Raw genomic sequence first — 26605 nt, 5'->3', positions numbered from 1 at the left:
AAATTTATTACTTTCTATTTATTTATGAGAGAGAGGGAGAATGGGCATGTGCCAGGGCCTCCAGCCTCTGTGAATGAACTTCAGATGCATGTGCCACCTTGTGCATCTGGCTTATGTGGATTTTAGAGAATTGAACCTAGGTCCTTTGGCTTTGCTGGCAAGCTCCTTAACTGCTAAGCAATCCCTTCAGCCCATAAAGCTATTTACTTGTGATCTCAATGCCTTGGTCTTTACTCTCTCCCCTATAGCTACACTCACAGACAGATCAAGAAGTTGAGAAGGTCAGGTGTGATGGCATGTACCTTTAATCCCAGCACTCGGGAGGCAGAGGTAGGAGGATCACTATGAGTTTGAGGCCAGCCTGAGAATACATAGTGAATTCTAGGTCAGCCTGGGCTAGAGCGAGACCCTATCTCGAAAAAAAAAAAAAAAAAGTTGAGAAGTCATCTGTCATCTAATATGTACCTAATCCAACCTTTCCTAGCCTCAGTCACAAAATGACCCTCCTACTACCTGCTCAGGATTCTTCTTTATTATTATTTGGTTTTTCAAGGTAGGGTCTCACTTCAGCCCAGGCTGACCTGGAATTCACTATGTAGTCTCAGGCTGGCCTCCAACTCACAGTGATCCTCCTACCTCGGAGTGCTGGGATTAAAAACGTGCACTGCTATGCCTGGCTTTCTTTTCTTCCTTCCCGTCCCTTTCTCTTCCTCTTTCTCTCTCCCCTTCCTTTTCTTTCCTTCCTTCTTTCTTTTCTTTTGTCTTTCTTCTCTCCAGGATCTTGCCATCTAGCCCAATCTGGCCTTGAACTTGTGATCCTCCTACCTCAGCCTCCCAAGGGGCAGGATTACAGCCATGTACCACCATACTCAGCTTGCTTGGAATTGAGGGCTCCCATCAGGTGGAAGAACCACCTGCTCTGATGTGTCCACCCCAGCTCTTGTAGTGCACCCTAAGGCACAATGATCTGTGTAGCGCACCTCCAGCACACTGACCCTGTCTGACTCTCATGTCTCCAACATGTGCAAGGTAAGCTGATTTCAGAGCCTGAGGCAGGCCCACACCCTTGAGGATTTTTTGTGCTCTTAGTTCATTTAAAATTCACTCCAGTTCCCTCAAGGAACACTTGAGGCAACATCTGAGGAGGGTGGAGCCCACTTGTGGTTGTGCAGGCACCTGTGCCCACCAAGTAGGGAGATAGGGTGATCAGAGGGCCCAGGTCCCAAAGAATCCCTTCTATCTGCTGCCTCCATTGAACAGCTAAGCATAACCCCAGAAGGAAGGACACTTTCCCTGGAGCAGCCCCCACCCAGGTGAGCACCACCGGCCCTACCCAGCTTGCACAGGCAGAGACACGGGCAGGGACATGTGGATCTGTTTGGCCAAAACCATGCTCAACTTGGACAGTGTGCCACGTCTGGACCGTTCATGAAGACAGGACAATTAGGGAGACTGAAAGGTTGGGGCAAGACCAGTCAAGGTGTGCAGGTACCTGGCCTCGGCGTGTCTCACAGTTGTGGAGGTAGCTCAGGTGATAGATCTTCAGGTTTAATGTGGCAAAATTCAGGTACTTTGTGCAAACCTGAAATAGCAATTGTAATAGCAGGAGTCAGAAGTGCCAGACTCCAGATGTCTGAAGACATGTGCAAAGGAGAGGCTCACAAGCACACAGACATGCTGGGGAACTATATTTAGCATCTATAGGTATGGACTTGCAACAAATGCTCAGACCTATGAGGCAGAGACATGGCTTATATACAAAGATGTATAGAGACATGGGCATGCAGAGGTACAAAGCTCTCACAGATGTGCAGAGGGATCTGGCCCACACACACATGGAATGCAGAGAGACACAGCTCATACACATGGACATCAGAGGAATATGGCTCACACACACGGATGTGCAGAGGATCATGGCTAACACACACAGGTGCACAGACAGACCCAGCTCACACATGTATGGATGTGCACAGGAACATGACTCACACATATGGACATGCATCAGGACACAACTCATACACATTAGGCACAGAGGAGACAGGAGGATGCACATAGGAAAGCTGCCAGGTAACAAGCACACAGACACCTAGGGCAGCGTCTTCAGGACACTCACATCTTCGTCATCACTTGTGAAGCATGGGCCATCCAGCTTATTCACTGCCATAATCACAGCTACCACATCTTTGCCGTTCATGATTGGCATGGCCAGGATGTTCTTCGTCACATACTCGGTGAGCTCATCAGCAAAGGAGCTGAAGTGAGGACACTGTGAGAGGAGGGAGGTTGTTGCTGTGGTCCCTATGGTAGGGCTAAGCCCTAGGAGGACAATGCAGGACAGCACTGTGAGGCCAGAAGGCCCTGTCTCTGGACTCAGGACATGGTACCTTGGCAGAGAGAATTCATCCTGTTCCCAGGGTTCCACCTGGTTCACCTTACCTCTGAGAAGAGGAACCCTGACCTCTGATTCCTGAGACATCTCCTAAGCTTCTCCCCCTAACCATCCCTCACACAGGGTCATCCAACACCTGCCTATTTGGGGCCCAAAGTCAGCATCCTGGATGCTTGAGTCTGCTCCACTGCCCACTCCCAGACCTCCTAGTCCAGGTGACCATGTCTTTCCACCTTCAGCTCCACACTCTTTCTGGAAAGATAATTATGCCTGAATGAGGGACAACGCCTTTTCTGATTTGTGGCTTGTTAGTGGGACACTCTCCAAGGACAGGTGTTGCTGGCAAGCTGGATTTGAGGATTCCAGGACACCCTGGGTCTGTCTCCCAGCACCTCTGCCCCAGAGCTTTGCTCCATGGCCCAGTGCCTATCATCTTTGCTACATAGTGACCTTTACTCATCTCTGGCCTCAGGGAGGGCCAACATACACTTCCCCAGATGTAGGACTCCTGCCCTGGTCTTAGCTCCACCTCTGCAAGGAATAGGTGAGCTGAGCTGTGCCTCAGTTTGGAACACTAATTTAAAGCCAGGCAGATTGCAGACACATATGATCCTGCCTTACCCCTGGCTTTCTGGTTTTGCCTTCATTTACATGAGGATGGAGTGCCCTAGCATGGTGAGTGAGGTGGATGGCTATGGCATTAGTCTCCTGGGATCTGTATTTCCCCAGAAAGCAGGGGCAGCCCCATGTTTTTCCTATCCCTGTTCAATGCTGCCTGCCTCTTTGGTCATAGCATGGTTGGATGAGGAAACTCATGTTGATGATATATATTGTCCCACTGTTGACTATGACAGTGACTCTCAAGTATGTGCATAACATAGTATCTGCAAGTCCTTCTGATGTGCCATGAGTCTCATGGGTCAGTCCCATGAACTGAGAGGGTTCCTGCTGGCATTCTGTCAGGTGGCAGGCCAGCCAAGCCACAGAGGTCCTTCTGCTGGGGGCCTGGAGCTTGAGCTGTTCTCCTAGAGGGATGTAGGTGGCTGAGATCAACCCTTCCCCTCCCTTCTGACACCTGCAGCCAGGTGGTGCTAAAACTGAGGAAAATCAGCATGTGAATGACTGCAGAGAAGAAGGAAGAACAGCAAGTCCTGGCAGAGGTGACATCACTGGGATCAACACCAGCATCCCGTCATAGGAGAACACTAACCTTTTCTGGCTGTCACAAACACAAGGCTTTAGCCATGTAGACATGAAATTGTGCCCACTCCCAAATGAGAGGTTTGCCTGGACACCCTCACCCCAAGAACAGCCTGGGGGAACTCATAGCTTGGTGTAGTGGCCACTATATAGCAGGTGGTTTGGATGTGCCTATCTCCTGGCTAGTCATCTGGAAGCTGGACATGTACACAGGTTGTTGCTACAGGTGTGGTCTTAAAGCATCACACCAAGATGTACCACAGTGCTCATACACAGAACAAAATGTACAACCTCAAATGATGCACACAGACCTCACATGTGACATTCAGATGATGCACACAGATCTTCACATGTGACTTTCAGATGATGTACACAGATGCTCACATGTGACCCTCAGATGATGTGCACAGATCTTCACATGTGACATTCAGATGATGCACACAGATCCTCACATGTGACATTCAGATGATGCACACAGATCTTCACATGTGACATCAGGTGATGCACACAGATCTTCACACCTAACCCTCAGATAACGTACACAATATTCACACCTGATCCTCAGATGATGAACACAGGTCTTCATGTCACTCTAAGATGATAAACATGACACCCAGCCCATACTTGGAGATTGCCCTGTCTTGCCTCTCCTACCAGCTATAGCTATAACACTTTTTATACCAAGTCTGACACCTCACTTAGTCCCCTGCGTTTGCCTAGTAAACCTAAGCCAATTTACTCATTGGTTTTTCTCTACACAGTTCCTTCCCCTACTAGGAATTAAACACACTCTGGGTCCTGCCTTTAAAATGTTCTTAAGCTCCCTCATATGTCATGTTCCTTTATTTTTTTATCCCTTTTGTTTTTCAAGCCCAGGCTGACTTGGAATTCAATATGTAGTCTCAGGCTGGCCTCGAACTCCTGGCTATCCTTGTACTTCTGTGTCCTAAGTGCTGGGATTAAAGGTGTGTGCCACCATGCCCTGCCCATGTTCTTTTCTTTATGTCACATAGCTTCATGACTTGCCAGCCAGGTAACCAGACTCTTTATATGGCCTTGGTCCCATCTGTTCTGGTGAGGTTTGCTAGTCACAACTATGCTGAAGGCCCCTGTCCTTGCTTGGGCAACTGCCCAAGCACCACCTGTGCCTCCTACACCAGATACCTGCTCTTGAGACTTTGCTCTGAGACCTCCACCCCATGGCTTATAACCACATCCCCTTGGCTGTCTGCATCGGGGCATCTCATAAACCCCACAAGAGCATACATGGATCAAGGTGAAGGAGCCTTTGACTCCAGGGCAGGTGACCAAGCCAGGGCTTGGCTACTCTGACAAGTTTGGCTGGATCTGTGTGTCTTTGAGCAGCTGCTTTTGAGTGCGATCATTCTGAGAACATCTGTGCCAAGTCCTGGTTGGCATTTGCCCTGTCCTGTGACTCCATGGGTGAGACCACAGAGCTCCCTGAGAAGATGGCCTCCCAACCTTAAGCCATGTTTCTACCCTTATGTCACTCCCTCATTACCAACTTCCATCGCCCTGCCACTCATGCATGTGTTCCATCTAGCTGGTCAGCACTGTCATGATCTTGGCTGTAGCCTCAAATAATCCCAGTAGCTCCTCAACTTCAACCTAGCCCTGCACCTCCTGAGCTAACAGCCTGCATGTTTCCCACCTGGATGATGTCCACTCAGCTTTCCTTTCTGACACCTGAAATACAAATGTGTATTCAACAGTAAAAAAAATTGACATGTGACCCTGGGGCTGGAAACCTCCTTGTTTTTTTTTTTTTTTTTTTTTTCTTTTTCAAAGTAGGGTCTCACTCTAGCTCAGGCTGACTTGGAAATCACTCTGTAGTCTCAGGGTGGCCTCGAACTGATGGCGATCCTCCTACCTCTGCCCCCCGAGTGCTGGGATTAAAGGCGTGCGCCACCACACCCGGCTTTAGCCTCCCTTCTTGATTGATCACCCCCAGCCCTACTAGAGGCTTCTGCATGCCTTTCTTGTCCATTCCACTTCTCTGTTCCCTATAGCCTACAGTTCATAGAAAAAAAGTGATAGAGAGCTGGAGAGATGGCTTAGCTGTTAAGCATTTGCCTGTGAAGCCTAAGGACCCCTGTTCGAGGCTTGATTCCCCAGGACCCACATTAGCCAGATGCACAGGGTGTGCATGTGTCTGGAGTTTGTTTGCAGTGTCTGGAGGCCCTGGTGCACCCATTCTCTCTCTTTCTCTCTCTCTCTCTCCCTCTTTCTCTCTGTGTCTGTCATTCTCAAATAAATAAAATAACAAATAAAAAAAAGAAAAAAGTGACACAGCCTCAGACTTCCCAGAGACCTTGAGTTGGACCCTGCAGTGACATTTTGGGAGTGCATATGCCCCAAACATGGGGTGGCCTGACCTGGGCTTTTAGGGGTCCTTTGCCCACCAAAACTTCTTTAAAGCCCCACCTCTCTGTGCTAAGTCTGATCTCTGTCCATGCTATTCTGCTGGCCCCTAACCATTTTCATCTTTCCCTTGCCTCATCCATCCCTCAGTTCCTGGAAGCCATGCTCAGTCAGTCTGGTTTACTTTGGTACTGGGAGGACATGGTAGACAGTTAGGCATCTCTGCAGTGGGAGAACCTGCTGTCCCCTTAAGTGACTGCTGCACCCCTCTATCTGCCTTGACAGATGACTGGCTTTGCATGGGTACTGGTGAATCAAACCTAGGGCATCAGACTTTGCAAGCAAGAGCCACTGAGCCCTAGGTTTTTTGTTGTTGTTGTTGTTTTTGTTTTTTTGAGGTAGGATCTTACTGTAGCCCAAACTCACATGGACTATGTCGTTCCAGGCTGGCTTTGAACTCATGGCAATGCTCCTACATCTGCCTCCCAAGTGCTGGGATTAGAAGTATGTATTACCACATCAGACTCCTGTTTGCTTTTTGAAGCATAGTTCTACTCTAGCCCAGGCTGACCTGGAATTCATTCTGCAAGCCAGTGCCTTTAACTGCTGAGCCATCCGTCCAGCCTTGGAACTCACTCTGCAGCCCTGGCTATCCTCAAACTCACAGTGACCCTCCTACTTCAGCCTCCTGAGTGCTGGGATTAAAGGTGTCACCATTATGCCTAGCTTCTTACACATTTCTTTTTTCTGTTTTGGGTTTCTTCAAGATAAAGAATCACTCTAGCCAGGTTGACCTGGAACTCACTCTGTAGACCCTGGTGACTCAGAACAAGGTTAAACCCGTGAAGGCCACCAACCTACATTTTAGGGAACTCAAAGTGAACTTTGCTTACTATCATGTCATTATAATGCCAGATTCTCCACCCCAGAGCCATTTCCACCCACTCTGATGTGCGTAATCTTGAGCTGGACCAGACTACTCAGAGATGTGTTGCCTCAGCAAGTGGTGGCGTCTTTTCAACAGGAACATGCAGTATCCCCAGCAGAGGCCCTCCTTCCAGAAACACTGTTTTAGCAGTCATCCCCATCTTCCTTTACTTGTTTTGAGCAATAAAACTTTCTGCACTCTCGCAATGCTGGGTACAGGATCCAGGGGCCTCTTGCATACTAGGCAAGGGCTCCATCATTGATCCACACCCTAGCCCTTCTCTCTCACTGAGTCAACGTGTTTGCTGGATTTGGGTTTATCAGGTGTGAACCCATCATATCTGTTGCACTTAGACCCCAACATAGCTTTTGCATTAGGCTGAGTCCAGCCTGAGTTCTTAGACACACAGTGCTCTAGTGAGAAGTTGCTAAAGACAGGTCCAGGAAGCTCTGGTGCCTGAGTCCAGTCAGGCTGCTTTTGTGATGTCTGGAGGGACGTGGAGAAGTTGTGAGGGTAAGGTTACATGCAAACCCAGGGCTCCAAGGTGGGTTTTTTTTTTTTTTTTTGAGGTAGGGTCTCACTTTAGCCCAGGCTGACCTGGAATTCAGTCTGTAGTCTCAGGGTGGCCTCAAACTCACGGTGATCCTTTTACCTCTGCCTTCATTGTGCTGGGATTAAAGGCATGCACCACCTAGCTGGCTCCAAGTTTTTTGAGTGAGGATAGGATGCAGATAACCCTGGGCACCCCAAGCCTGGGTCTGACACCTGTTCCACAGTTAGGGAGCTGTGACATGACTCAGCCGCATCACTCCCTGAGCCTCCCGGAGCCTTTCCACCCACTGTCCTAGTGTCACAATGGGTGGTGACTTCCCATAGCCAAGCATGTAGCTGCATCCCTGATGCAGTCACCCATTTGCCCACATGTCCACTCACCCACCCATTCCTGCACACACTCATCTTCTCACCTACCTACTCACCCTCTCACTCACATTCACCTACACACTTAGCCACACACCATTTGCTTATTGTGGAGGTCACTGGCACCAAGATAAATCAATCATCCTGTTTGACCTGGCAAAGCAAGAACCGAGAAGTAAGAGAACAGGAGGGTGAGGGCACCTGACTGCCTGAGATAAGCACTTTCCGAGGGTCTTAAAAAAATTCTTATTTATTTCTTTGCAAGCAAAGAGAGATAGAGAGAAGAGAGACAGATGAAGAGACTAGGAGAACCAGGGCCTCCAGCTGCTGCAAACAAATTCCAGCGCATGCACCTCTTTGTGCATCTGGCTGCGTATGGGTTCTGAGGAATTGAGCTTGGCTTGTTAGGCTTTGCAGACAAGCCCCAGAAAGTCTCTTCCTATACCCACCTTAAGTTTGATGGTCTAACTCTATTGCTCAGATTTCTGTAACAAAATTAAGCTCTGCCATTTAAAAAAATATTTTATTTGGGGCCAGAGAGGGATGGTTCAGTGGTTAAAGTGCCTGCCTGCAAAACCTAACAAGCAACTTGGGTTCAATTCCCAAGTACCCATGTAGAGCCAGATGCACAAAGTGGCACATGGATCCGGAATTCATTTTCAGTGGTTGGAGACCCTGGCATGTCCATTCTTTCTGTCTGTCTCTTCCTTCTATTTCTCTGCTTGCAAATAAAAAAATGTTTTAAAATTATTTTATCTATTTATTTATGAGAAAGAGGAGAGAGAGAAAGGGGAAGGGCATTCGAGAGCCTCTAGGCACTGTAAACAAACTCCAGACACATTGTACCACCTTATGCATCTGATTTTATGTGGGTACTGGGAAATTGAATCTGGGTCATTAGGCTTTTTTGTTTGTTTTGAGGTAGGGTCTAGCTCTAGCCCAGGCTGACCTAGAATTCACTATGTAGTCTCAGGCTGGCCTTGAACTCACAGTGATCCTCCTACCCCTGCTTCCCAAGTGCTGGGATTAAAGGCGTGCACCACCACACCTGGCATCATTAGGCTTTGAAAACAAGACAAGCACCTTAACCACTAAGCCATCTCTCTAGTCCTAGCTTTGCCATTCTTTAAGACTGAAGAATTTAAAGACAATACTCTAGGCAGAACAATGCCCAGTTCAAGGATCCACACCAGGGAGTAGATGCTAGCTCCTGTCTCTGATCCCCAAGATCAAGGAACTTTGTAACCAAGCAGCTATGTGAACTTCCCTGTCTTTAAAATCTTTGCCTTGCTTCAATATCCTAGAACATGTTAGGTTTGACACATGTATTCACACTGTGGTTCTCTTACTCATTCCAAATAAATATTCTCTGGAGAATCTCCAATTATCATTTAGGTTGACATATCCAAAAAAGTGGGGCCAGCTGCAAGACCCTCTTGGAAGGACCTCATGGCTCCTATAGCCTAGCAGGGGCTGAAACAGATCCCTGCACCCATCCTGGCTGGCCCTTCTCCCAGGAGCCCCCTTCGTTGACAGAAGTTCCCTGCTGGATTTGCCTCCCAAATGTTGGGATTAAAGGTGTGCAACATTACACCCATTTCATTCATACTTCTCTGTTTGTTTGTTTGCTTGTTTTACATGTTTTATTTATTTATTCCAGGGAGAGAGATAGGACAGAGAGAGAGAACGAGAGAGAGAGAGAAAGAGAGAGAGAGAGGGTGGGTGCACTAGGGCCTCTTGCCACTGCAAATGAACTCAGATGCATGCACCATTTGGTGCATCTGGCTTTATGTGGGTACTGGGGAATCAAACCCAGGCTGACAGGGTTTTTAAGCAAGCACCTTTAACCACTGAGCAATCTCTCCTGCCCTGTTACTTTTTTTTATGAAGCAGGGTCTCACTCTAGCTCAGGCTGACCTGGAAATCACATTGCAAACAAGTGCCTTTAACTGCTGAGCCATCACTCTAACCCTGGAACTTATTCTGTAGCCCAAGCTGCCCTCAGACTCACAGCAGTCCTCCTACCTCAGCTTCCTGAGGGCTGGAAACCATGGAACACCATGCCTGGCTTCTTACACATTTTTTTTTCAGTATTTCATACATTTATTTTCTCCCTTCAACCATAAAATATGATATCCAAATTTTGTCTTAAGTGGTGGATCTGTAAACACAGGCTTATTCATCCCACTTACTGGCCATGCTGCTTCTTGAAATGGTCCCACCATGGACCCTCTGGTCATCCAACCCAAATCACTGCCCCCCCCCCCCACCTCAGCCTGGCTTTATCTTTACTGTACTGTGTGGCCACTTCACTGAGTCTCATTCCAGACTTCAACTTTTCCATGGCCTCCATGATTTTGCTGTGTTTTTCACATAGAATGTATGTGACCTTTACTGCATTGCCACCACCTTTTGGGCCCTGAACCTTCTGTCACTGTCACTTCTAGAGGCTTCACCCCTTTCTTCCCTTTTCCAGAACCGCTTCCCCTTTGGACAGCATTTTCTACACTTGCTGTTGAACTCTCAACTGCTCCAGTAGTTGTCTTTTTTTTTTTTTTTTTTAATTTTTTTAGGTAAGGTCTCACTCTAGCCCAGACTGACCAGGCACTCACTCTGTAGTCCCAGATTGGCCTCAAACTCCCAGTGATCCTCCTACCTCTGCCTCCCAAGTGCTGGAACTAAAGATGCATGTCATCATGCCCTGCTTCTCACTAGTTTAAAAAAGATTATTTATTTATTTATTTATTTATTTGAGAGAAAGAGAGGATGGGTGCGCCAGGGTCTCTAGCCACTGCATATGAATTCCAGACATATGTGCCACCTCATGCATCTGGCTCACGTGGATGCTGGGAATTGAACCTGGGTCCTTTTAGCTTTGCAAGAGAGAGCCTTACTGCTAAACCATGCCTGCAGGCATTCTTATGCATTTTTTAAATTTAAATTTATTTGTAAGGAGAGAGAGAGAGAGAGAATGAATATGAATGTGTTGCCAGGGCCTGTAGCCAAACAAACTTCAGATACATTAACCTCTTTGTGCATATGGCTTTACGTGGGTATTGGGGAATCAAATCCAGGTCATTAGGCTTTACAGGCAAGTGCCTTAATCCCTGAGCCATCTCTCCAGCCCTTCTTACCCATTTAAAAAATATTTTATTATTTATTTATTTGAGAGAGAAAGATGGAAAGAGAGGGACAGAGGGACAGAAGGAGGGAGAATAGACACAGCCATTGCAAACGAACTCTAGATGTGTGTGCCCCCTTGTGCATCTGGCTAATGTGGGTCCTGGGGAATCGAACCTGGGTCCTTTCTTTGGCTTTGCAGACAAATGCCTTAACTGTTATTTCATCCTCCAGCCCTATTTTTTACTTATTTATTTTTGTTTTTGTTTTTTTTTGAGGCAGGGTTTCATTCTAGCTCAGGCTGACCTTGAATTCACTATGTAGTCTCAGGGTGGCCTTGAACTCACAGCGATCCTCCTACCTCTGCCTCCCAAGTGCTGGGATTAAAGGTGTGCGCCATCACACCCAACTCCTATCCATTTTTTTAAAAAAAACGTATTTTATTTATTTGGGAGGGGATATGGATAGGCCAGGGCCTTCAGCCACTGCAAATGAACTCCAGACACATGTGCACCTTGTGCATCTGGCTTATATGGGTCCTGTGGAATCGAACCAGGGTTCTTTGGTTTCACAAGCAAATGCCTTAACAGCTAAGCCAGCTCTCTAGCTCCTTCTTACCTATTTTTTAATGGCACACGACACAAAGGATAGAAGTGCCACTGTGAGAACCATGCAAGGTCCTAACCCTTTTCTCAGAATTCAAACGCTGCGTGTTGAAGAGCTCTCTCTTCCCTTCCTCCAGTCTGTACTACTCAGTAGCCAAAACTGTCCTCAGAGCTGCTGGGTTTAGCAGTCAGCATGAACTGTCTGCCACATTCAGTGGGACATAAGAAAGAAGGCTAAAATTTGCTCTTTGGGGGCTGAAGAGATGGCTCAACAGTTAATGCACTTGTCTGCAAAGCCTAATGGCCCAGGATCAGTTTTTCAGTACCCATGTAAAGCCAGATGAAAAAAGCGACCCATGCATCTGGAGTTCATTTGCAGCGACTGGAGGCCCCGGTGTGCCCATTCTTTCTCCCCTTCTCTGCTAAGCGTGGTGGTGCATACCTTTAATCCCATACTCAGGATTTTAAATTTTTTTAATTTGCTCTTTGGATATATTTACCATTGAAGTAAAGTCAAAATGGTGTGTGCTATTTCTTAAAACCACCTAGTCAAGTTCCCATGTAAGAGACAGGCCCTGCTGTAGGTGGGAACTCAGCCCACCTCAAGGGCAAAGGGTGCAGAGCAAACCTGTCTTACACTACCTTGCATTATTCCATCTTCACTCAGCCATTCTTTTTGTTTTTGCTTTTGTTTTTCGAGGTAGGGACTCACTCTAGCCCAGGCTGACCTGGAATTCACTATGGAGTCTCAGGGTGGCCTTGAACTCACAGCAATCCTCCTGAGTGCTAAGATTAAAGGCGTGTGGCACCACACCCAGCAACTCAGCCATTCTTATCTGCTCCATCTGTTGACACCAATCCTACTTCTTTGGGGTCTTCATTTCCAAATTAGGATTCCATGTCATGTGAAGCCTGTGCTCTGCTTTCCTCTTCATCACCTGCTGCTTACGCTTAACTTCTGGACCCTGCCAGGGTCAAAAAAGGAGATAATCCCTAGCACTGAGATTTGTGAATAAGCAACATTACTGAAGCCAGCAGTTCTACCACAGTTTCTCAGATCTCCCTCTGTAATGCCCAACTAAAAGACAGAGCCTTGGGAGCTGGAGAGATGGCTCAGAACTTAAGGCATTGTCCTACAAAGTCTAATGACCTCAGTTTCCAGGTTCAATTCCCAAGTACCCACAAAAATCCAGATGCACAAAGTGGCGTTTGCATCTGGAGTCCATTTGCAGTGGCTGGAGGCCCTGCTTGTCCATTTTCTCCGTCGGTCTCTCTTCTATCTCTTTCTGCTTGCAAATAAATAAATAAAAATAATAAAAAAAGAAAGAGCGAGCATTGGGTTGGGGAGATAGCTCAGTAGTTAAAGACATTTGCTTACAAAGTCTGCCAACCCTGGTTTGATTACCCAGTACCCACGTAAACCAGACACACAAAGTGGCACATGCATCTGGAGTTTGCTGCAGTGACAAGAGGTCCTGATGTGCCCATTCTTTCTCTCTCTCTCTCTTGTAACTAGTAAATATTAAAAAAAAATTAGCTTTTTAAATTTTAAATGAAAACTATATGGGCTCTATTTCTGTTTATGTGCTTTTGTCATGTGTGTGTGTGTGTGTGTGTGTGTGTGTGTGTTAAAACAGATTTTTCTACCCTGGATTTGTATGGCCTGGATTTTTTTTAACATTTAAAAAAATTTTTATTAACATTTTCCATGATTATAAAAAAATATCCCATGGTAATTCCCTCCCTTCCCTCCCCGACACTTTCCCCTTTGAAATTCCATTCTCCATCATTGTACTTACATATATACAATATCAACCTATTAAGTACCCTCCTCCCTTCCTTTCTCTTCAATTTATGTCTCCTTTTTAACTTACTGGCCTCTGCTACTAAGTATTTTCCTTCTCACGCAGAAGCCCACTCATCTGTAGCTAGGATCCACATATGAGAGAGAACATGTGGCGCTTGGCTTTCTGGGCCTGGGTTACCTCACTTAGTATAATCCTTTCCAAGACCTGGATTTTTTTTGGTGTGTGTGTACAAAGAGCATGTGTGTCTTCTATCAATTTTCTACCTTATTTCCTGGAGACAGAGTGTCTTATTGACTCTGCAGTATCACATTTTTTTTTTTTTTTTTGAAATAGGGTCTCACTGTAGCCTAGGCTAACTTGTAACATCCTCTGTAGTTCCAGGCTGGCCTTGAACTCATGGTGATCCTTCTACCTCTGTCTCTTGAGTGCTGGGATTAAAGGTGTGCACCACCATGCCTGGCTAAACTTCACATTTTTTGTTTAGATTGGATGAGCAGGGAGCACCAGTGATCCTTCTGTCTCCACCCTATTCAATTATGGATGACAGCCATGCATAGTCATGCTCAGCTTTAAAAAAAAAAAAGATTTATTTTTTTAAAATATATTTTATTTATTTATTTGAGGGGGGGGGGAATGGATGTGCCAGGGCTTCCAGCCATTGCAAAGAACTCCAGACACATACACCCCGTTGTGCATCTGGCTTACATGGGTCCTGGAGAATTGGATTGGGATCCTTTGGTTTTGCAAACACCTTAACCACTAAGTCTTCTCTCCAGCCCTAAAGATTTATTTTTATTTATTTATTAGAGACAGAGAGAGGGAGAGAGAGGGACAGAGAGGGAGAATGGGTGCGCCAGGACCTCTAGCCACTGCAAATGAACTCCAAATGCATGTGCCACTATGTGCATCTGGCTTACATGGGGCCTGGAGAACTGAACATGGGTCCTTAGGCTTCACAGGCATCTGCCTTAACCACTAAGCCATCTCTCCAGCCCCATGCTCAGCTTTTTATGTGGGTGCCGGAGACCTCAGGTTTGCATGCATGTACAGCAAGTGCTTTTACCCACTAAGCCATTTCTGCAGCCCCACGAAGTAGATTTTTTTTTTTTTCTCAAGGTAGGGTTTCATTCTAGCCCAGGCTGACCTGGAATTCACTCTGAATTCTCAGGGTGGCCTCAAACTCACAGCAATCCTCCTACCTCTGCCTCCTGAGTGCTGGAATTAAAGGCGTGTGTCACCATGCCTGGCTATGAAGTAGATTTTTCAAAACATTCAAAAAAAATTTTTTTGTGTGTATACACATTTGTATGTTGTGTTATGTATGTGAGGGCAGGTACACACATGCGAAAGTACGCATATGATGTTAGAAGACCACTTTAGGGCCAGTCCTCAGCTGTCAAACTTGTCTGAGGTAGGGTTTCTCTTCTGCATTCTCATTCTGCTGTTCTTTACTGAGCTTGCCACAAGCTTTCTGGGCAATCCTCCTGTCTCCACCGCCCATCTCCCCATGGGCACCAGCATTCTGGGATTACAGAAACCTGTCATGGCTTCCGCCTTTTTACATGGGATCTTCACTTCATCCACTAAGCCATCTCCTCAGCCTTTGGAGCTGTATTTTTAATTGGCTTAGAGATAAATGGGTGCTCGTAACTAAATAAACCTAAGCTTGCTAAAAATATGTATTAGTTAATCCAAATGTTTTTTATTCATATGACTTAAATATATCTTTCATAAATAGACTTTTAAATTTGTTAATAACATAGAAATGAGATGTCAGCATACAGGTTTGCTGCTGGGCATAGGTTTCACACAGAGTCCTTAAAGTATCTATTTGTTCAGTTTTTTATTTTAAAATGATAATACTTGGCATTAAAAACATTTTTATGGAGCTGGGCGTGTTGGTGCACGCCTTTAATCCCAGGACTCAGGAGGCAGAGGAAGGAGCGTCACTGTGAGTTCAAGGCCACCCTGACTACATAGTGAATTCCACGTCAGCCTGAGCTAGAGTGAGACCCTGCCTCAAGGGAAAAAAAAGTTAAATAAAAACATTTTTATAGCTGGGCATGGTGGCATATGCCTTTAATCCCAGCACTCAGGAAGCAGAGGTAGGAGGGTCACCAAGAGTTTGCGGCCACACTGAGACTACATAGTGAATTCTAGGTCAGCCTGGGCTAGAGTGAAACCCTCCCTCAAAAAAAAAAAATTTCTAATAATTTGAGAGAGAGAGAGAGAGAGAGAGAGAGAGAGAGAGAGAGAGAGAGAGAGAGGGAGGCGGACACACAGGAGAGCATCTGACTTTATGTGGGTACTGGGGAAATGAACCCAGGCCTTCAGGCTTTGTAAGCAAGCACATTTAACCATATAGCCATCATCTCTCCAGCTCTGTTCAGTTCTTTGACAGACAAGGCTAATATGATTGCCTTAACTAAAGCTAACATATTTTCAGTTGTCAACATTAATCATGATACAAACCCCACTTTTTCTTTGTTAAATGTTTAAGATCACAGAAATGGGAGTGTGAACCAACAATTCATGTGCACATAACAGTGCAATCAGTCATGGCTGCATGTGGTGGTGCACCCCTTTAATCCCAGCACTTGGGAGGCACAGGTAGGAGGATCACTGTAAGTTTGAGACCATCCTGAGACTACATAGTGAGTTCCAGGTCAGCCTGGGCTACAGCAAGACCATACCTTGAAAAACCAAAATAAAATTTTTTTTTAAAAAGGATACAATTATGTCCATTGCTCTTGGGTACCAGGGCAACTTAACTCTTGGGGCTTTTCTTTGACAGAAAAATAATTTAGGATGAAGCATATGCTAGCCTGATGTCTCAGTTTTCATAAGCAATTTTGGTTTGATAGCTAAACATAAATACATTAGGTAAATATAAATGTGATAAGTGCTTATAAATGAACATTTATATTAATTAATTTATTTATTTGCAAGCAGAGAGAGGTGTGCAGAGAGGGAGAGAATGAGAGAGAATGAGCACACCAGGACCTCTTGCCACTGCAAATGAACTCCAGATACATGAGCCACTTTGTGTGTCTGGCTTTACATGCATACTGGGGAATCAAACCCAAGCCATTTAGGCTTTGTGAGCAAGAGCCCTTAATGGCTGAGCCATCTCTCCAGCCCCATAAATGAACATTTAATGTAATTACAAATTAACCAGCCAGATGTGGTGGCACACACCTTTAATCTTAGCACTCAGGTGGCTGAGGCAGAAGGATCTCCATGAGTTTGAAGTCTACTTGGGTTACAAAGTGAATTCCAGGTTAGCCTGGGCTAAAGTGAGACCCTACCACAAAAACTTTAAATTAACTTGTATTGAATTAATAGACAGTCATGCAATGTCCACGTCACTCCAGGGTAACTTAAAATATTGACGCATTAATTTCTGCATGAAGAAACATATTTATATAAATTGTAAAATAGGGATAGAGGAGAGGAGGGTGGGAGAAGGGTTAATTAAAACTACAGCTCTTCTGAGGGCTGGAGAGACGGTTTAATGGTTAAGGTGCTTGCCTATAAAACCAAAGAACCCAGGTTCAATTCCCCAAGACCCATGTAAGCCAGATGTACCAGGTGGTGCATGTGTCTTGAGTTCATTTGCAGTGGCTGGCTGCCCTGGCCCATTCTCCTTTTCTTTCCCTCTCTCTGTCTCTTTCTCTCAAATAAAAATAAAAATATTTTAAAAACTAAAGATGTTATGAATAAATCATATGGAAACCTACTTCTTTATTAGCTAATTAAAAATATATTTTAAAATATTTATTTATTTATTTTAGAGAAGGAGAGATTGAGGGTGAAGAAGAGGCAGAGAGAGAGAGAGAGAGAGAGGGAGAGAATGGTCATGCCAGGACCTCCAGCAACTGCAAATGAACTCCGGATGCATGCGCTATCTTGTGCATCTGGCTTTCGTGGGTCCTAGGGAATTGACCTAGGTTCTTAGGCTTTGCAGGCAAGTGCTTTAACCGCTGAACCACCTCTTCAGCTCCCCCCAAATATATACAATTTTTTTTAAAACAAGAATGTTTGGGCAGATGTAACTTCTGACAGTGGATAATGCTGTGTCTAGAAGCCATAGGCTGTTATAGGAAAATCCCAGTGCCAGGGATACCTTCCAGTGAATTGTTGGCTAGGGAGACCCCTAGTATCCCAAAATAATAGAGGCTATTTCCAAGGCTCTTGGATGCCTACCAGAACTAGATGGTAAGATCCTGTTGCTGAAGACACCAAATACTTCAGTTGTAAGGCACTGAAAAATCAAGCTGAAACTGAAATGGAAGCCTCCTCCCTGCTGGCTAGCCGTCATAGTTCTAGAAAGTGGTACATAGACTGTGAAAGAAAAAAAAGTCATCAACAGTCTTAACCAGCAACAAACCCTGCAAGCTACCCAACTGTCCAGCCAGGCAAGATGTGCCCATTAGTGCAAGTGGCATGCCTGTTATAAGGTATCTCTGGTTGGATTTGAAGCCTGCTCCAAGAGAATGAATTCATGCTTGGTACTGAAAACCTGGTCAACAGCTTATGGCTGGGAAGGTTATAAGCCCAACAGGGAAGCTACTAACTGCTGTTTGGCTAAATGGATAGATTATACCCACCAAGTTTTGTTTATGCTCATACACCCCACTTTTGGTTAGAGAAGCTTGTCTTTTCAGATGATAGTAACTACTGGGTAACTCAGAACTTGTCAATGCATTGAAAAGAAATGACAGTTGAGTGTTCAACACTAAATGAGACATCTCCATCATGCCTTGCAAGGCTCGGGGATCATTACAGAAGAGGTGGTAGAAAGAACGTAAGAGCCAGAGGGTGGGGAAGGAGTGCTTTGGGATGCTGTCTCCTAGACACAAAATGACCCTCATTACCTGCACAGGACTTGCACAATATTGGTCCATAAATATGTTCTAGGTGACAGAGGAGAGCAAAAAACTGACATCAAAATGGAAGAGGGACTAGCTGAACAGAAGAAGGGGCTCACTGGAAATGGGGTAGGATGAGGGAAACAGAAGAAGAAAAAATAATTTTTAAAAAAGCAAAACCCAGAGCCGGGTGTGGTGCTGCACGCCTTTAATTGCAGCACTTGGGAGGCAGAGAGGTAAGAGGACTACTGTGAGTTTGAGGCCATCCTGAGATTACATAGTAAATTTCAGGTCAGCCTGAGCTAGAGTGAAACCCTACCTTGAAAACAAAAACAAAAAGCAAAAACTGGGGCTGGAGAGATTGCTCATCCTTGCAGATAAATAAATAAAAATATTTTTAAAAAAGCAAAAACCAGGAGCTGAGAGATTGTTCAGTGATCAAAGGCACTTGCTTGCAAAGTCTGCCAGCCCAGCCTCAGTTCCTGAGTGTCCATGTAAAGCCAGGTGCACAATGTGGTACATGGTGTCTGGAGATGTTTTTTTTTACAATAGCAAGAGGCCCTGGTATGACCACGCTATCTCTCTCATTTAATTGAATTAATAAATAAATAAGTAATTTCTTTTTGGTTTTGATTCTCCAGCTAAGATAGTGAAAGAGGTGATTTATTGTACACAAGTTACAGTGGGCCATGAACGAGAACAGAACCAGTCCAGAGTGCCAGAGGTCCAGGTCAAAGCATCAACCAGGACAGTGTTGGTCGTAAGCCAGGCCCAAGCCCATTGGTGTTCCTGGCAAAAATAAATAAATTTTTTAAAAAGCAAAAAACAAACAAACAACAACAACAACAAAAATCCCCAAAAGAAACAAGACACAAAAAAGAGATGTTCTAAAAGATGTCTCATAAACTATGGAAACATAGCAGACGTTTAGTTTAAAAAAATGAACCTGCTGGGCGTGGTGGCGCACGCCTTTAATCCCAGCACTGGGAGGCACAGGTAGCCACCCTGAGACTCCATAGTGAATTCCAGGTCAGCCTGGGCTGGAGTGAGACCCTACCTCGAAAAACCAAAAAAAAAAAAAAAAAAAAAAAAAACCTAAAATTAAAAGAAAATTAGTCAGGGTTGGAGAGATGGCATAGTAGTTACCTGTGAAGTCTAATGACCCAGGTTCAATTGCCCAGTACCCATGTGAGCCAGATGTACAAGGTGGTACATGTGTCTGGAGTTCATTTGCAGTGGCTAAAGGCCCTGGCACACCTAATTCTCTCATTCTCTCTTTCTAGAGTTTCTCTCTATTTGCCTCTCTCTCTCAAATAAGTAGATAAATAAATAAAATCAGTCATATATAGTTCCATATGCAAAGGATATAAGAGTATAATAACTTTCTATGTAAAAAAGAAATTTTTTTGGCAAAACTAAAGGCTAAAGCAGGCCACAGGTCTATGAAAGGTAAATCTCATGAAAGAAAATTGTGTGATCACAGAACCACAGTCAGGAGGCCAAATAAACTGATATAATCTATGGGATTTTATGTCTTTTATTAGAAGCAATTTTGGCTCTTAAATATTTTTCTCTTCTAGATTTAAGAAAACTACATTTAAATCTGCTTGTAGCTTGTAGCAGTTTGGTGAAACATACATTTTGTGTGTGCGTGCGTGTGTGCGTGCGTGCGTGCGTGCGTGCGTGCGTGCGTGTGGTTTTTCAAGGTAGGGTCTTGCTGTAGCCCAGCCTAACCTGGAATTCACTATGCAGTCTCAGAGCAGCCTTGAACTCATGGTGATTCTCCTATCTCTGCCTCCCAAGTGCTGGGATTAAAGGCGTGCACCTCCATGACCGATGAAACATACTTTAAAATGTTTTTGGTTTATTATTTGAAAGCAAAGGGGGGGGGGACAAGAATGGTACACTAGGGCCTAATGCCACTGCAAAGAAACTCCCACTTTTAGTGGGTACTGGGGAGTTGAACCCAGGCCATCAGGATTTGCAAGTGAGCTTCTTTAACCACTGAGCCATCTCCCCCAGGCCAAAACATACTTTTGTAAACAATAGTGGAAGAATTTTTTTTCCTACCTGATTCCTTCAAAATTTAAAAACAATCTGTAGGTAGTTCTATTTCTTTTGGTCTTATGGCTTTTTGTATGATATAAATAAAAATCTGTTCTGCTCATAGTAGCATACAATTGGAAATGTCCCCACTGACTGAGATGTCACATTTTAAATTGTATACAAAATACTGGCTTTGAGAAGCTTCAGCCTTGCATTGAAAAAAATAAAATGACATGAGCTGGAGAGATGGTTCAGCAGTTAAAGGCACTTGCTTGCAAAGTCTGACAGTCTGGGGTTTGATTCCCTAGTACCCATGTACAGCAAGTTGCATAAAGTGGCACATGCATCTGGAGTTTGTTTATAATGGCAAATGGCCCTTGCATGCCCATTTTCTCTCTCTCTGCTTGCAAATAAATAATAAATGAATAAATATTAAAACAATAAGTCCAGGGGCCAGGGGATCATGGTCCACAGGCAAAGTCTAGTTTCTGCCTCAGTTTGACTTTCTGGCCTTGAGGTTCCTAAATCTGAGATTACTATAGGGCAAATCACTTTCTTCATTAAACTTATATAAATAGGTCAAATCTGAAAAAACTAAACTGCCTTCACCATTTTAAAAATATCATTATAGCCGGGTGTGGTAGCACACACCTTTAATCCCAGCACTCGGGAGGCAGAGGTGGGGGGATCACTGTGAGTTCGAGGCTATACTGAGACTACATAGTAAATTCTAGGTCAGCCTGGGCTAGAGTGAAATCGTACCTTGAATAACCAAAAAAAAAAAAAACAACAAAAAAGTCATTATAACTGTAGAACAATTATATCTAAATAAATATGAAATATATCTGTTGTCAGATTGTAACTGTTCACTACTCCCTATTTTTTATTATCAATGTGCAGATTGGTTTGGATCCTAAATTCTTTCTCTAAGGTTTGACTACAACTATTTAGCTATGGTCATAAGCTGTTCATTTCTGGAACTCTATAAATGAGAACTGTTTTACTTTTAATTTAATTATTTTAAAAAATATTTATATATTAAAAATTTTTTTTGGCCTATTTGAGGTAGGGCCTCATTCTTGCCCAGGCTGACCTGGAACTACTCTGTAGTCCCAGGCTGGCCTCGAACTATATAATAGCAATCCTCCTACCTCTGTCTTCTAAGTGCTAGGATTAAAGGGGTGGTCATTTAATTCATTCAGCTGGTTACCTGTAAGCCTAGGCTTGTGGTTTAAAACCATGAAAGTTTAAGGGTATCAGATTACTGTTAATAGCACTGTGCATTACTTCTTTTTAAATTGTACGCAGTTATCTGTGAAGTATGTGTACAAATTCAACAAAACGATATTGGCCCAATGCTCTGAGCTGATAACCAGCACCTGACAGAATGGAGCTTAGAGAGAATGCAAGGGACCAGTCCTGACAGATTCACCTTTTGGCTTCCTTGCTGGCTAAAAGGATATTGACCGTGAACTTCAGCTGTTATTTTCTTTTTTCCAACCAGGACAGACCCCTCTCAGCACCAAGGAACTTTACACCTCACTGTCTGTTACTTAATCAGCAATGATTTTGGAGAATGATCTTTATCAAAAGGAGGAAATGTGAAGCTGGAGAGATGGCTCAGCAGTTAAGGTGCCTGTCTACAAAGCCTAATGACAAGGGTTTGATTCCCTAGTACTCATGTAAGATTAGATGCACAAAGTGACACATGCATCCGGAGTTTGTTAACAGAGGCTGGAGGCCCTTTTTCTCTCTCTCCCTCTCTGCTTGCAAATAAATAAAATCCTTTTGGGGACTGGAGAGATGACTCAGTGGTTTATGCCCTTGCCTATAAAGTCTGAGGACCCAGGTTTGACTCCCTACTACCCAGTAAAGCCAGATGCATAAGGGTGGCTCAAATGTCTGTGGAGTTCACTTGCAGTGAGTGGAGGCCTTGATGTGCCCATTCTCTCCATCTGTCTCTTTCTCAAAATAAACTAATAAATAAAATAAAATCTTTTTAAAAACTCTTTTTTTTAAAAAAAATGAGGGAATATGAAAGTTAATGATTCCAAGATGAAATCATTCTTATCAGACAAAGAAAAAGTTGGATTCTGGATTAATGAAGTGAGAGGGCTCAGGCTTGCCTATCTGAGATAAATACTTTCCCAAGACCCCAGAAATATTTCTTCCACCTTACACACACAATCCATGCTTTTTGATATATGCATAAATTTCTGTCACATAGTTTATCTTCAATACTCCCTAAGATTGTCCTAATTCAGACAAGATGCTCTGAACAGAACACCTGCCCAGCATGGGCCTCTTTTCACTAAGGGCAAGGAATGTTGCAGTAAGTAGTTTATCTCAATTTCTTCCATTTGTCTTTAAAATCTGTCCCATGCCTTAACCCCCTTGAAGACACTCACAGTTTGCTAAGACATATGTACTTCCTTTTGCAATGCCTTCCTGTTCCCATATAAAGACTATTCTATGGCAAATCTGTCTCCACTTGTTTTTAGGTTGTCATGCTTGCAGGCAGTCCAATGTGAGTCTCAGCAGACTCTTCCCTCCACAAAGTCACATTCTTGGAGAGGTCACTGGGGAGAAGTGGATGGGAAAGCCAGGCTACCCACATTCACATCACAGCTGGACCCTCACAGGTCAAATGTCCTTATGCCAGGATCATGGACACTCAGGGCCCGTGGAGTCAGTTCCCTCTACTTGTTGACTCTTGCCCAAGGCCGTACCTATGACGTCATCTGCCTGTGCTCATGGTGTGTCTAGATGGCTCAGCATCTTCCCCATGCTCAGGCTTTGTATGCTTAGGAGCAGTTTGGTTTAACTGCGCAGCTACTTTGTGAGGTAGAAATCATTTCCCCAGTCAAAACAGGGGAGATGAGGCTCACGTGTGCCCAAGTGTAAGGACTACCTCCCTGTACACAAAACTTTGCATCAGTTCCTTTTCTTGTAAGGATCCCCAGGACTGCAAAACAATACTGCAGTCTACAAATGGCCACCGTGTGGCTCACCTTCTGCAAGGAGAGCACCAAGCAAGCCCAGGAGATCAGGGGCTGCTTATCTCAGACTCACCCCTGGAAACAGGTCTGTGAATCCAGAAGCTCACCCTTGGCAATGCTCATAGCGTCCTGACACACCTGATGGAAATCTGGCTTTTGCTGATTTTGATTCTGATCTCTTTTCCTCTAGTCTGGGGTTCATAAGGCCTGGCCCAGCCTGGAGTTTTCACAGCCATCACAGGAAGGGGAAATGTGCCTCTGCCTACCAAGGATGTGCTTACTGTGCCATCAAGACACCCAGAGAGACTGGGGATGAGCTGTGAGACATGGGCAGGCTTGAGGACACGACTGAGGCCAGTCTTGCGATCTGGACGGATCCTGAGTGACAGCATCAGTGCAGGTGCAGATGGCGGGGGGGGGGGGTAGCATGGGGAGGGTCTGTGCCAGGCTCAAGGCAGCCTGAGGTGTGCACTGCTTGCACACTGTGTGCAGGGAGGAAGGGGAAGGAGTGAGGGCAGTGGGGAAGGAAAGAAAGAAGGGCAAGAAAGCACAGGAATGTTGGTGTCCTGCCCCCCACCCCTTCTACAGTTTCTTGTGTTGGTGGTAATTCATATTCCTGGTACCCCATCTGACTCATGGATGACCCATTTCTTGAAAAGGAAGCCAAGTGAAGACCAAGCTAATCCTGAAGATTACTCTATTCAGGTCGCTGGGTGACTGCCTGTTTATAACAGATAACTTTAAGAGGATTGCAGCCACCCTCCTGCCCAACCTTTCAGCCAGGCCAGGAATGAGGGCAGCTGCAACCCCCACAGAGGCTGGGATTCCTCCACTGGACGTGGGCAGCCCATCCAGCAGGAGCTGAGGCTATCTGGATCCCTCAAGGATAGAAGAGGGAAAGACAGGAGAGGAACCCTTCTTCTGTGGAGTCCCCTAATCCCTGGCATCTGTGTGATCACACAGATGATCACTGCTCTCCCCAGAGTGAGTGTCTCTGCTGCTGTTCCTACCACATCCTGTGGACACTTCATTCAGATGTCCATACCTATGTCATATCCTACCCAGAGTAGCTCTGAACTACCAGCCTCAGCAGTTTCCACAAAGGTCTGTCAGAGTCTTTCCTTTCTGGCTCCTGCATCTCTGTCATTCCACCTCTACACCATCCAGGATCTCAGACTTCCCGCCCCCAGCACCAGTGCGGTGCCTGTTGGAGTAAAGCTGATTCTGCCATAGCTGGGCACTTGGAGCTACCCTTCCTGCTGGTTGCTATAGCAGCTCTGGCCTGATCCATGCAGTGTCCGCCTCGGACCATCCACCCCAGGGTAGGCTTCTCATGCTACAGCCCTTAGATACCCCAGCAAAGCCCTGAAGCTGCCTCAGGGCCTCACAGTCACAGACATGCACCGCGGAGGCCTGGCCTTGGGACCCAGGTGCAGAAGCCTTGGCAAGCCTGCGTCTGTCTAGCTGCTAGCCTGATTGTAAACTTCAGCTTGAGGAGAATTTCTGGGAGGCTCTGCAAATGGGGAAAGATTTGCGGGGGGGGGGGGCGGGGAGCGGGGAGGTCCTGCAAAGCTCCCCAGGAACTCCTTTTTACTGAAGGTTCAAAAGATCAGCTAGGTCTTGGGAAGGACTGGTAGGAGGCTGAGCACTGTGACCAGAAGCTGGTGGAGCAGGGAAGGGGAACTGGGGAAACTCCGGAGGGAACCAGCCTGCGAGATCTTTGGAAGGCAGGCCAGGGCACAGTTCTGGAACGCAGCTGGCACACACCCACCTCTGCGACATCCGGCACGTTCACCATCTTCTTGGTCTGAGCCACATGGCCCACAACCCCTATGTCCAGGGGGAAGACAATCTCAGAGTCGGGAGGGACCAGGCAGTCCTCCAGGAGGCTGTCCGGCTGCACACTGAAGAGCCGGGTGGCGAGCTCGGCTACGCCGTTGCGTTGGCGGTACATGAAGAGGCTGCAGCGGTCAGCACGCAGGATGGTGCAGAGGCGCCTGAGGACCTTGAAGACCACTCGCTCCATGTTGACGCTCTCCTGCATGTCCTGCACCAGCTCAAACAGCGCCGCGCTCTCCTCCACCTGGAACAGCTCGCGCAGGCTGCCACAGTCCACCAGCCGCCCGTCTTCGCAGGCCCCCACCACATTTTCAGGGCTCAGCTTCTTCTCAAAATACTGGTGGGCAAAGGTGGGGTTCCCATCCAGGAAACTGTGCACCTGTTCCTCACTGAGGCTCATGGTGTCCCTGTTGCCGTGCCCAGAGCTGCCACTGCTACAGCGGGCACATGGACTCTGCAAACCCTGTGTCAGCAAAGTCTTTCTTAGTGATGATTAGGGAGCCTGGGGAGGACGGCTGACTCACATCAGAGAGTTGGCTGTCCTCGCTCTTGCCACGCCCTCAGAAGTTCTACATCTTCCCCCTCTGGGGAAATGGGGCTCATTGAAACTGGGTTGAAGACAAAGCTGGGGGGTGGGGGCTCCACTTTACTGCGGAAGTCATGAGCAGAGAGGGAAGGCATGTGACTTCTGGTAGGACAGGTCCTCAGACCTAATCTCAAACTGGGTAATCCCTTTCTGCTTGGGGATACATCCAAGGATTTGAGAGGGTGCCACAGGAAGTCCCTGGTCTTCTTGGACTCAGGTAGGCTGGGGAGGGCTGTGGGCCCTGGACCTGCCTTCAGAGGAGGCAGGTGACTTGTGAGGCAGGCAGAGCAAGGCCAGGTGGGATGAACGGTAACTGTGCAAACTGTCCTGGCACCCTTACTTAGAAGTTGTTCCTCACGTCCCTCCTCAGCGTTTACCTGCTACGGTGGGCACCAGCTTAGGAGTGACACCATCTCAGCAGCCACTTGGCTGTCAGTGACATGAGGGCCTGTGCTGCACAGCTGCTTCCTGAAAGGCCAGGATTTTTTTTTTTTTTTACCAGTCCAAGTTTTGTTTATTATTTTTTTAATTTTTAAATTTTTATTAACATTTTCCATGATTATAAAAAAATATCCCATGGTAATCCCCTCCCTTCCCACCCCCACACTTTCCCCTTTGAAATTACATTCTCCATCATATTACCTCCCCATTACAATCATTGTACTTACATATATACAATATCCCTCTATTAAGTATCCTCCTCCCTTCCTTTCTCTTCCCTTTATGTCTCCTTTTTAACTAAGGCCAGGATTTTCTTCTTTGATGTCACCAGCTGATAGGCTTCTGGGCCCACTTGTCTCTGTCTACTCCTGGATCAGCTCTTTCCAGGTGTCAGAGTTCAGGTGACATAACTCAGTGGGTGACAAGCATAAGGTGCTAGCTGAGCCAGGCAGGTGGCAGTGTTTTTGACTTTC

General features: G+C 45.7%; 1 protein-coding gene and 1 pseudogene across 1 annotated transcript in view; both read right to left on the bottom strand.

The window, feature by feature from the left end:
* Pde6b (phosphodiesterase 6B) overlaps nucleotides 1-25505 on the bottom strand; it is a 56010-nt gene extending 30505 nt beyond the window's left edge. The window contains exons 1-3 of the mRNA XM_004656059.2: nucleotides 25038-25505; nucleotides 2114-2266; nucleotides 1493-1582 (exon numbers count right to left, since the gene is read on the bottom strand). Of these exons, the coding sequence (XP_004656116.1) occupies nucleotides 1493-1582; nucleotides 2114-2266; nucleotides 25038-25505 (711 nt within the window). The remainder of the gene's footprint in view (nucleotides 1-1492; nucleotides 1583-2113; nucleotides 2267-25037) is intronic.
* Nucleotides 7366-10170, bottom strand: LOC123453280 (annotated as a pseudogene).
* Nucleotides 25506-26605: the final 1100 nt, after the last annotated feature.

This window comes from Jaculus jaculus, chromosome 11 (genome assembly GCF_020740685.1).
Source record: "Jaculus jaculus isolate mJacJac1 chromosome 11, mJacJac1.mat.Y.cur, whole genome shotgun sequence".
In the NCBI taxonomy this organism is placed as follows: domain Eukaryota; kingdom Metazoa; phylum Chordata; class Mammalia; order Rodentia; family Dipodidae; genus Jaculus; species Jaculus jaculus.
Note: the sequence above shows the minus strand (reverse complement) of the source record. Positions and strands in the feature narration are given on the sequence as shown.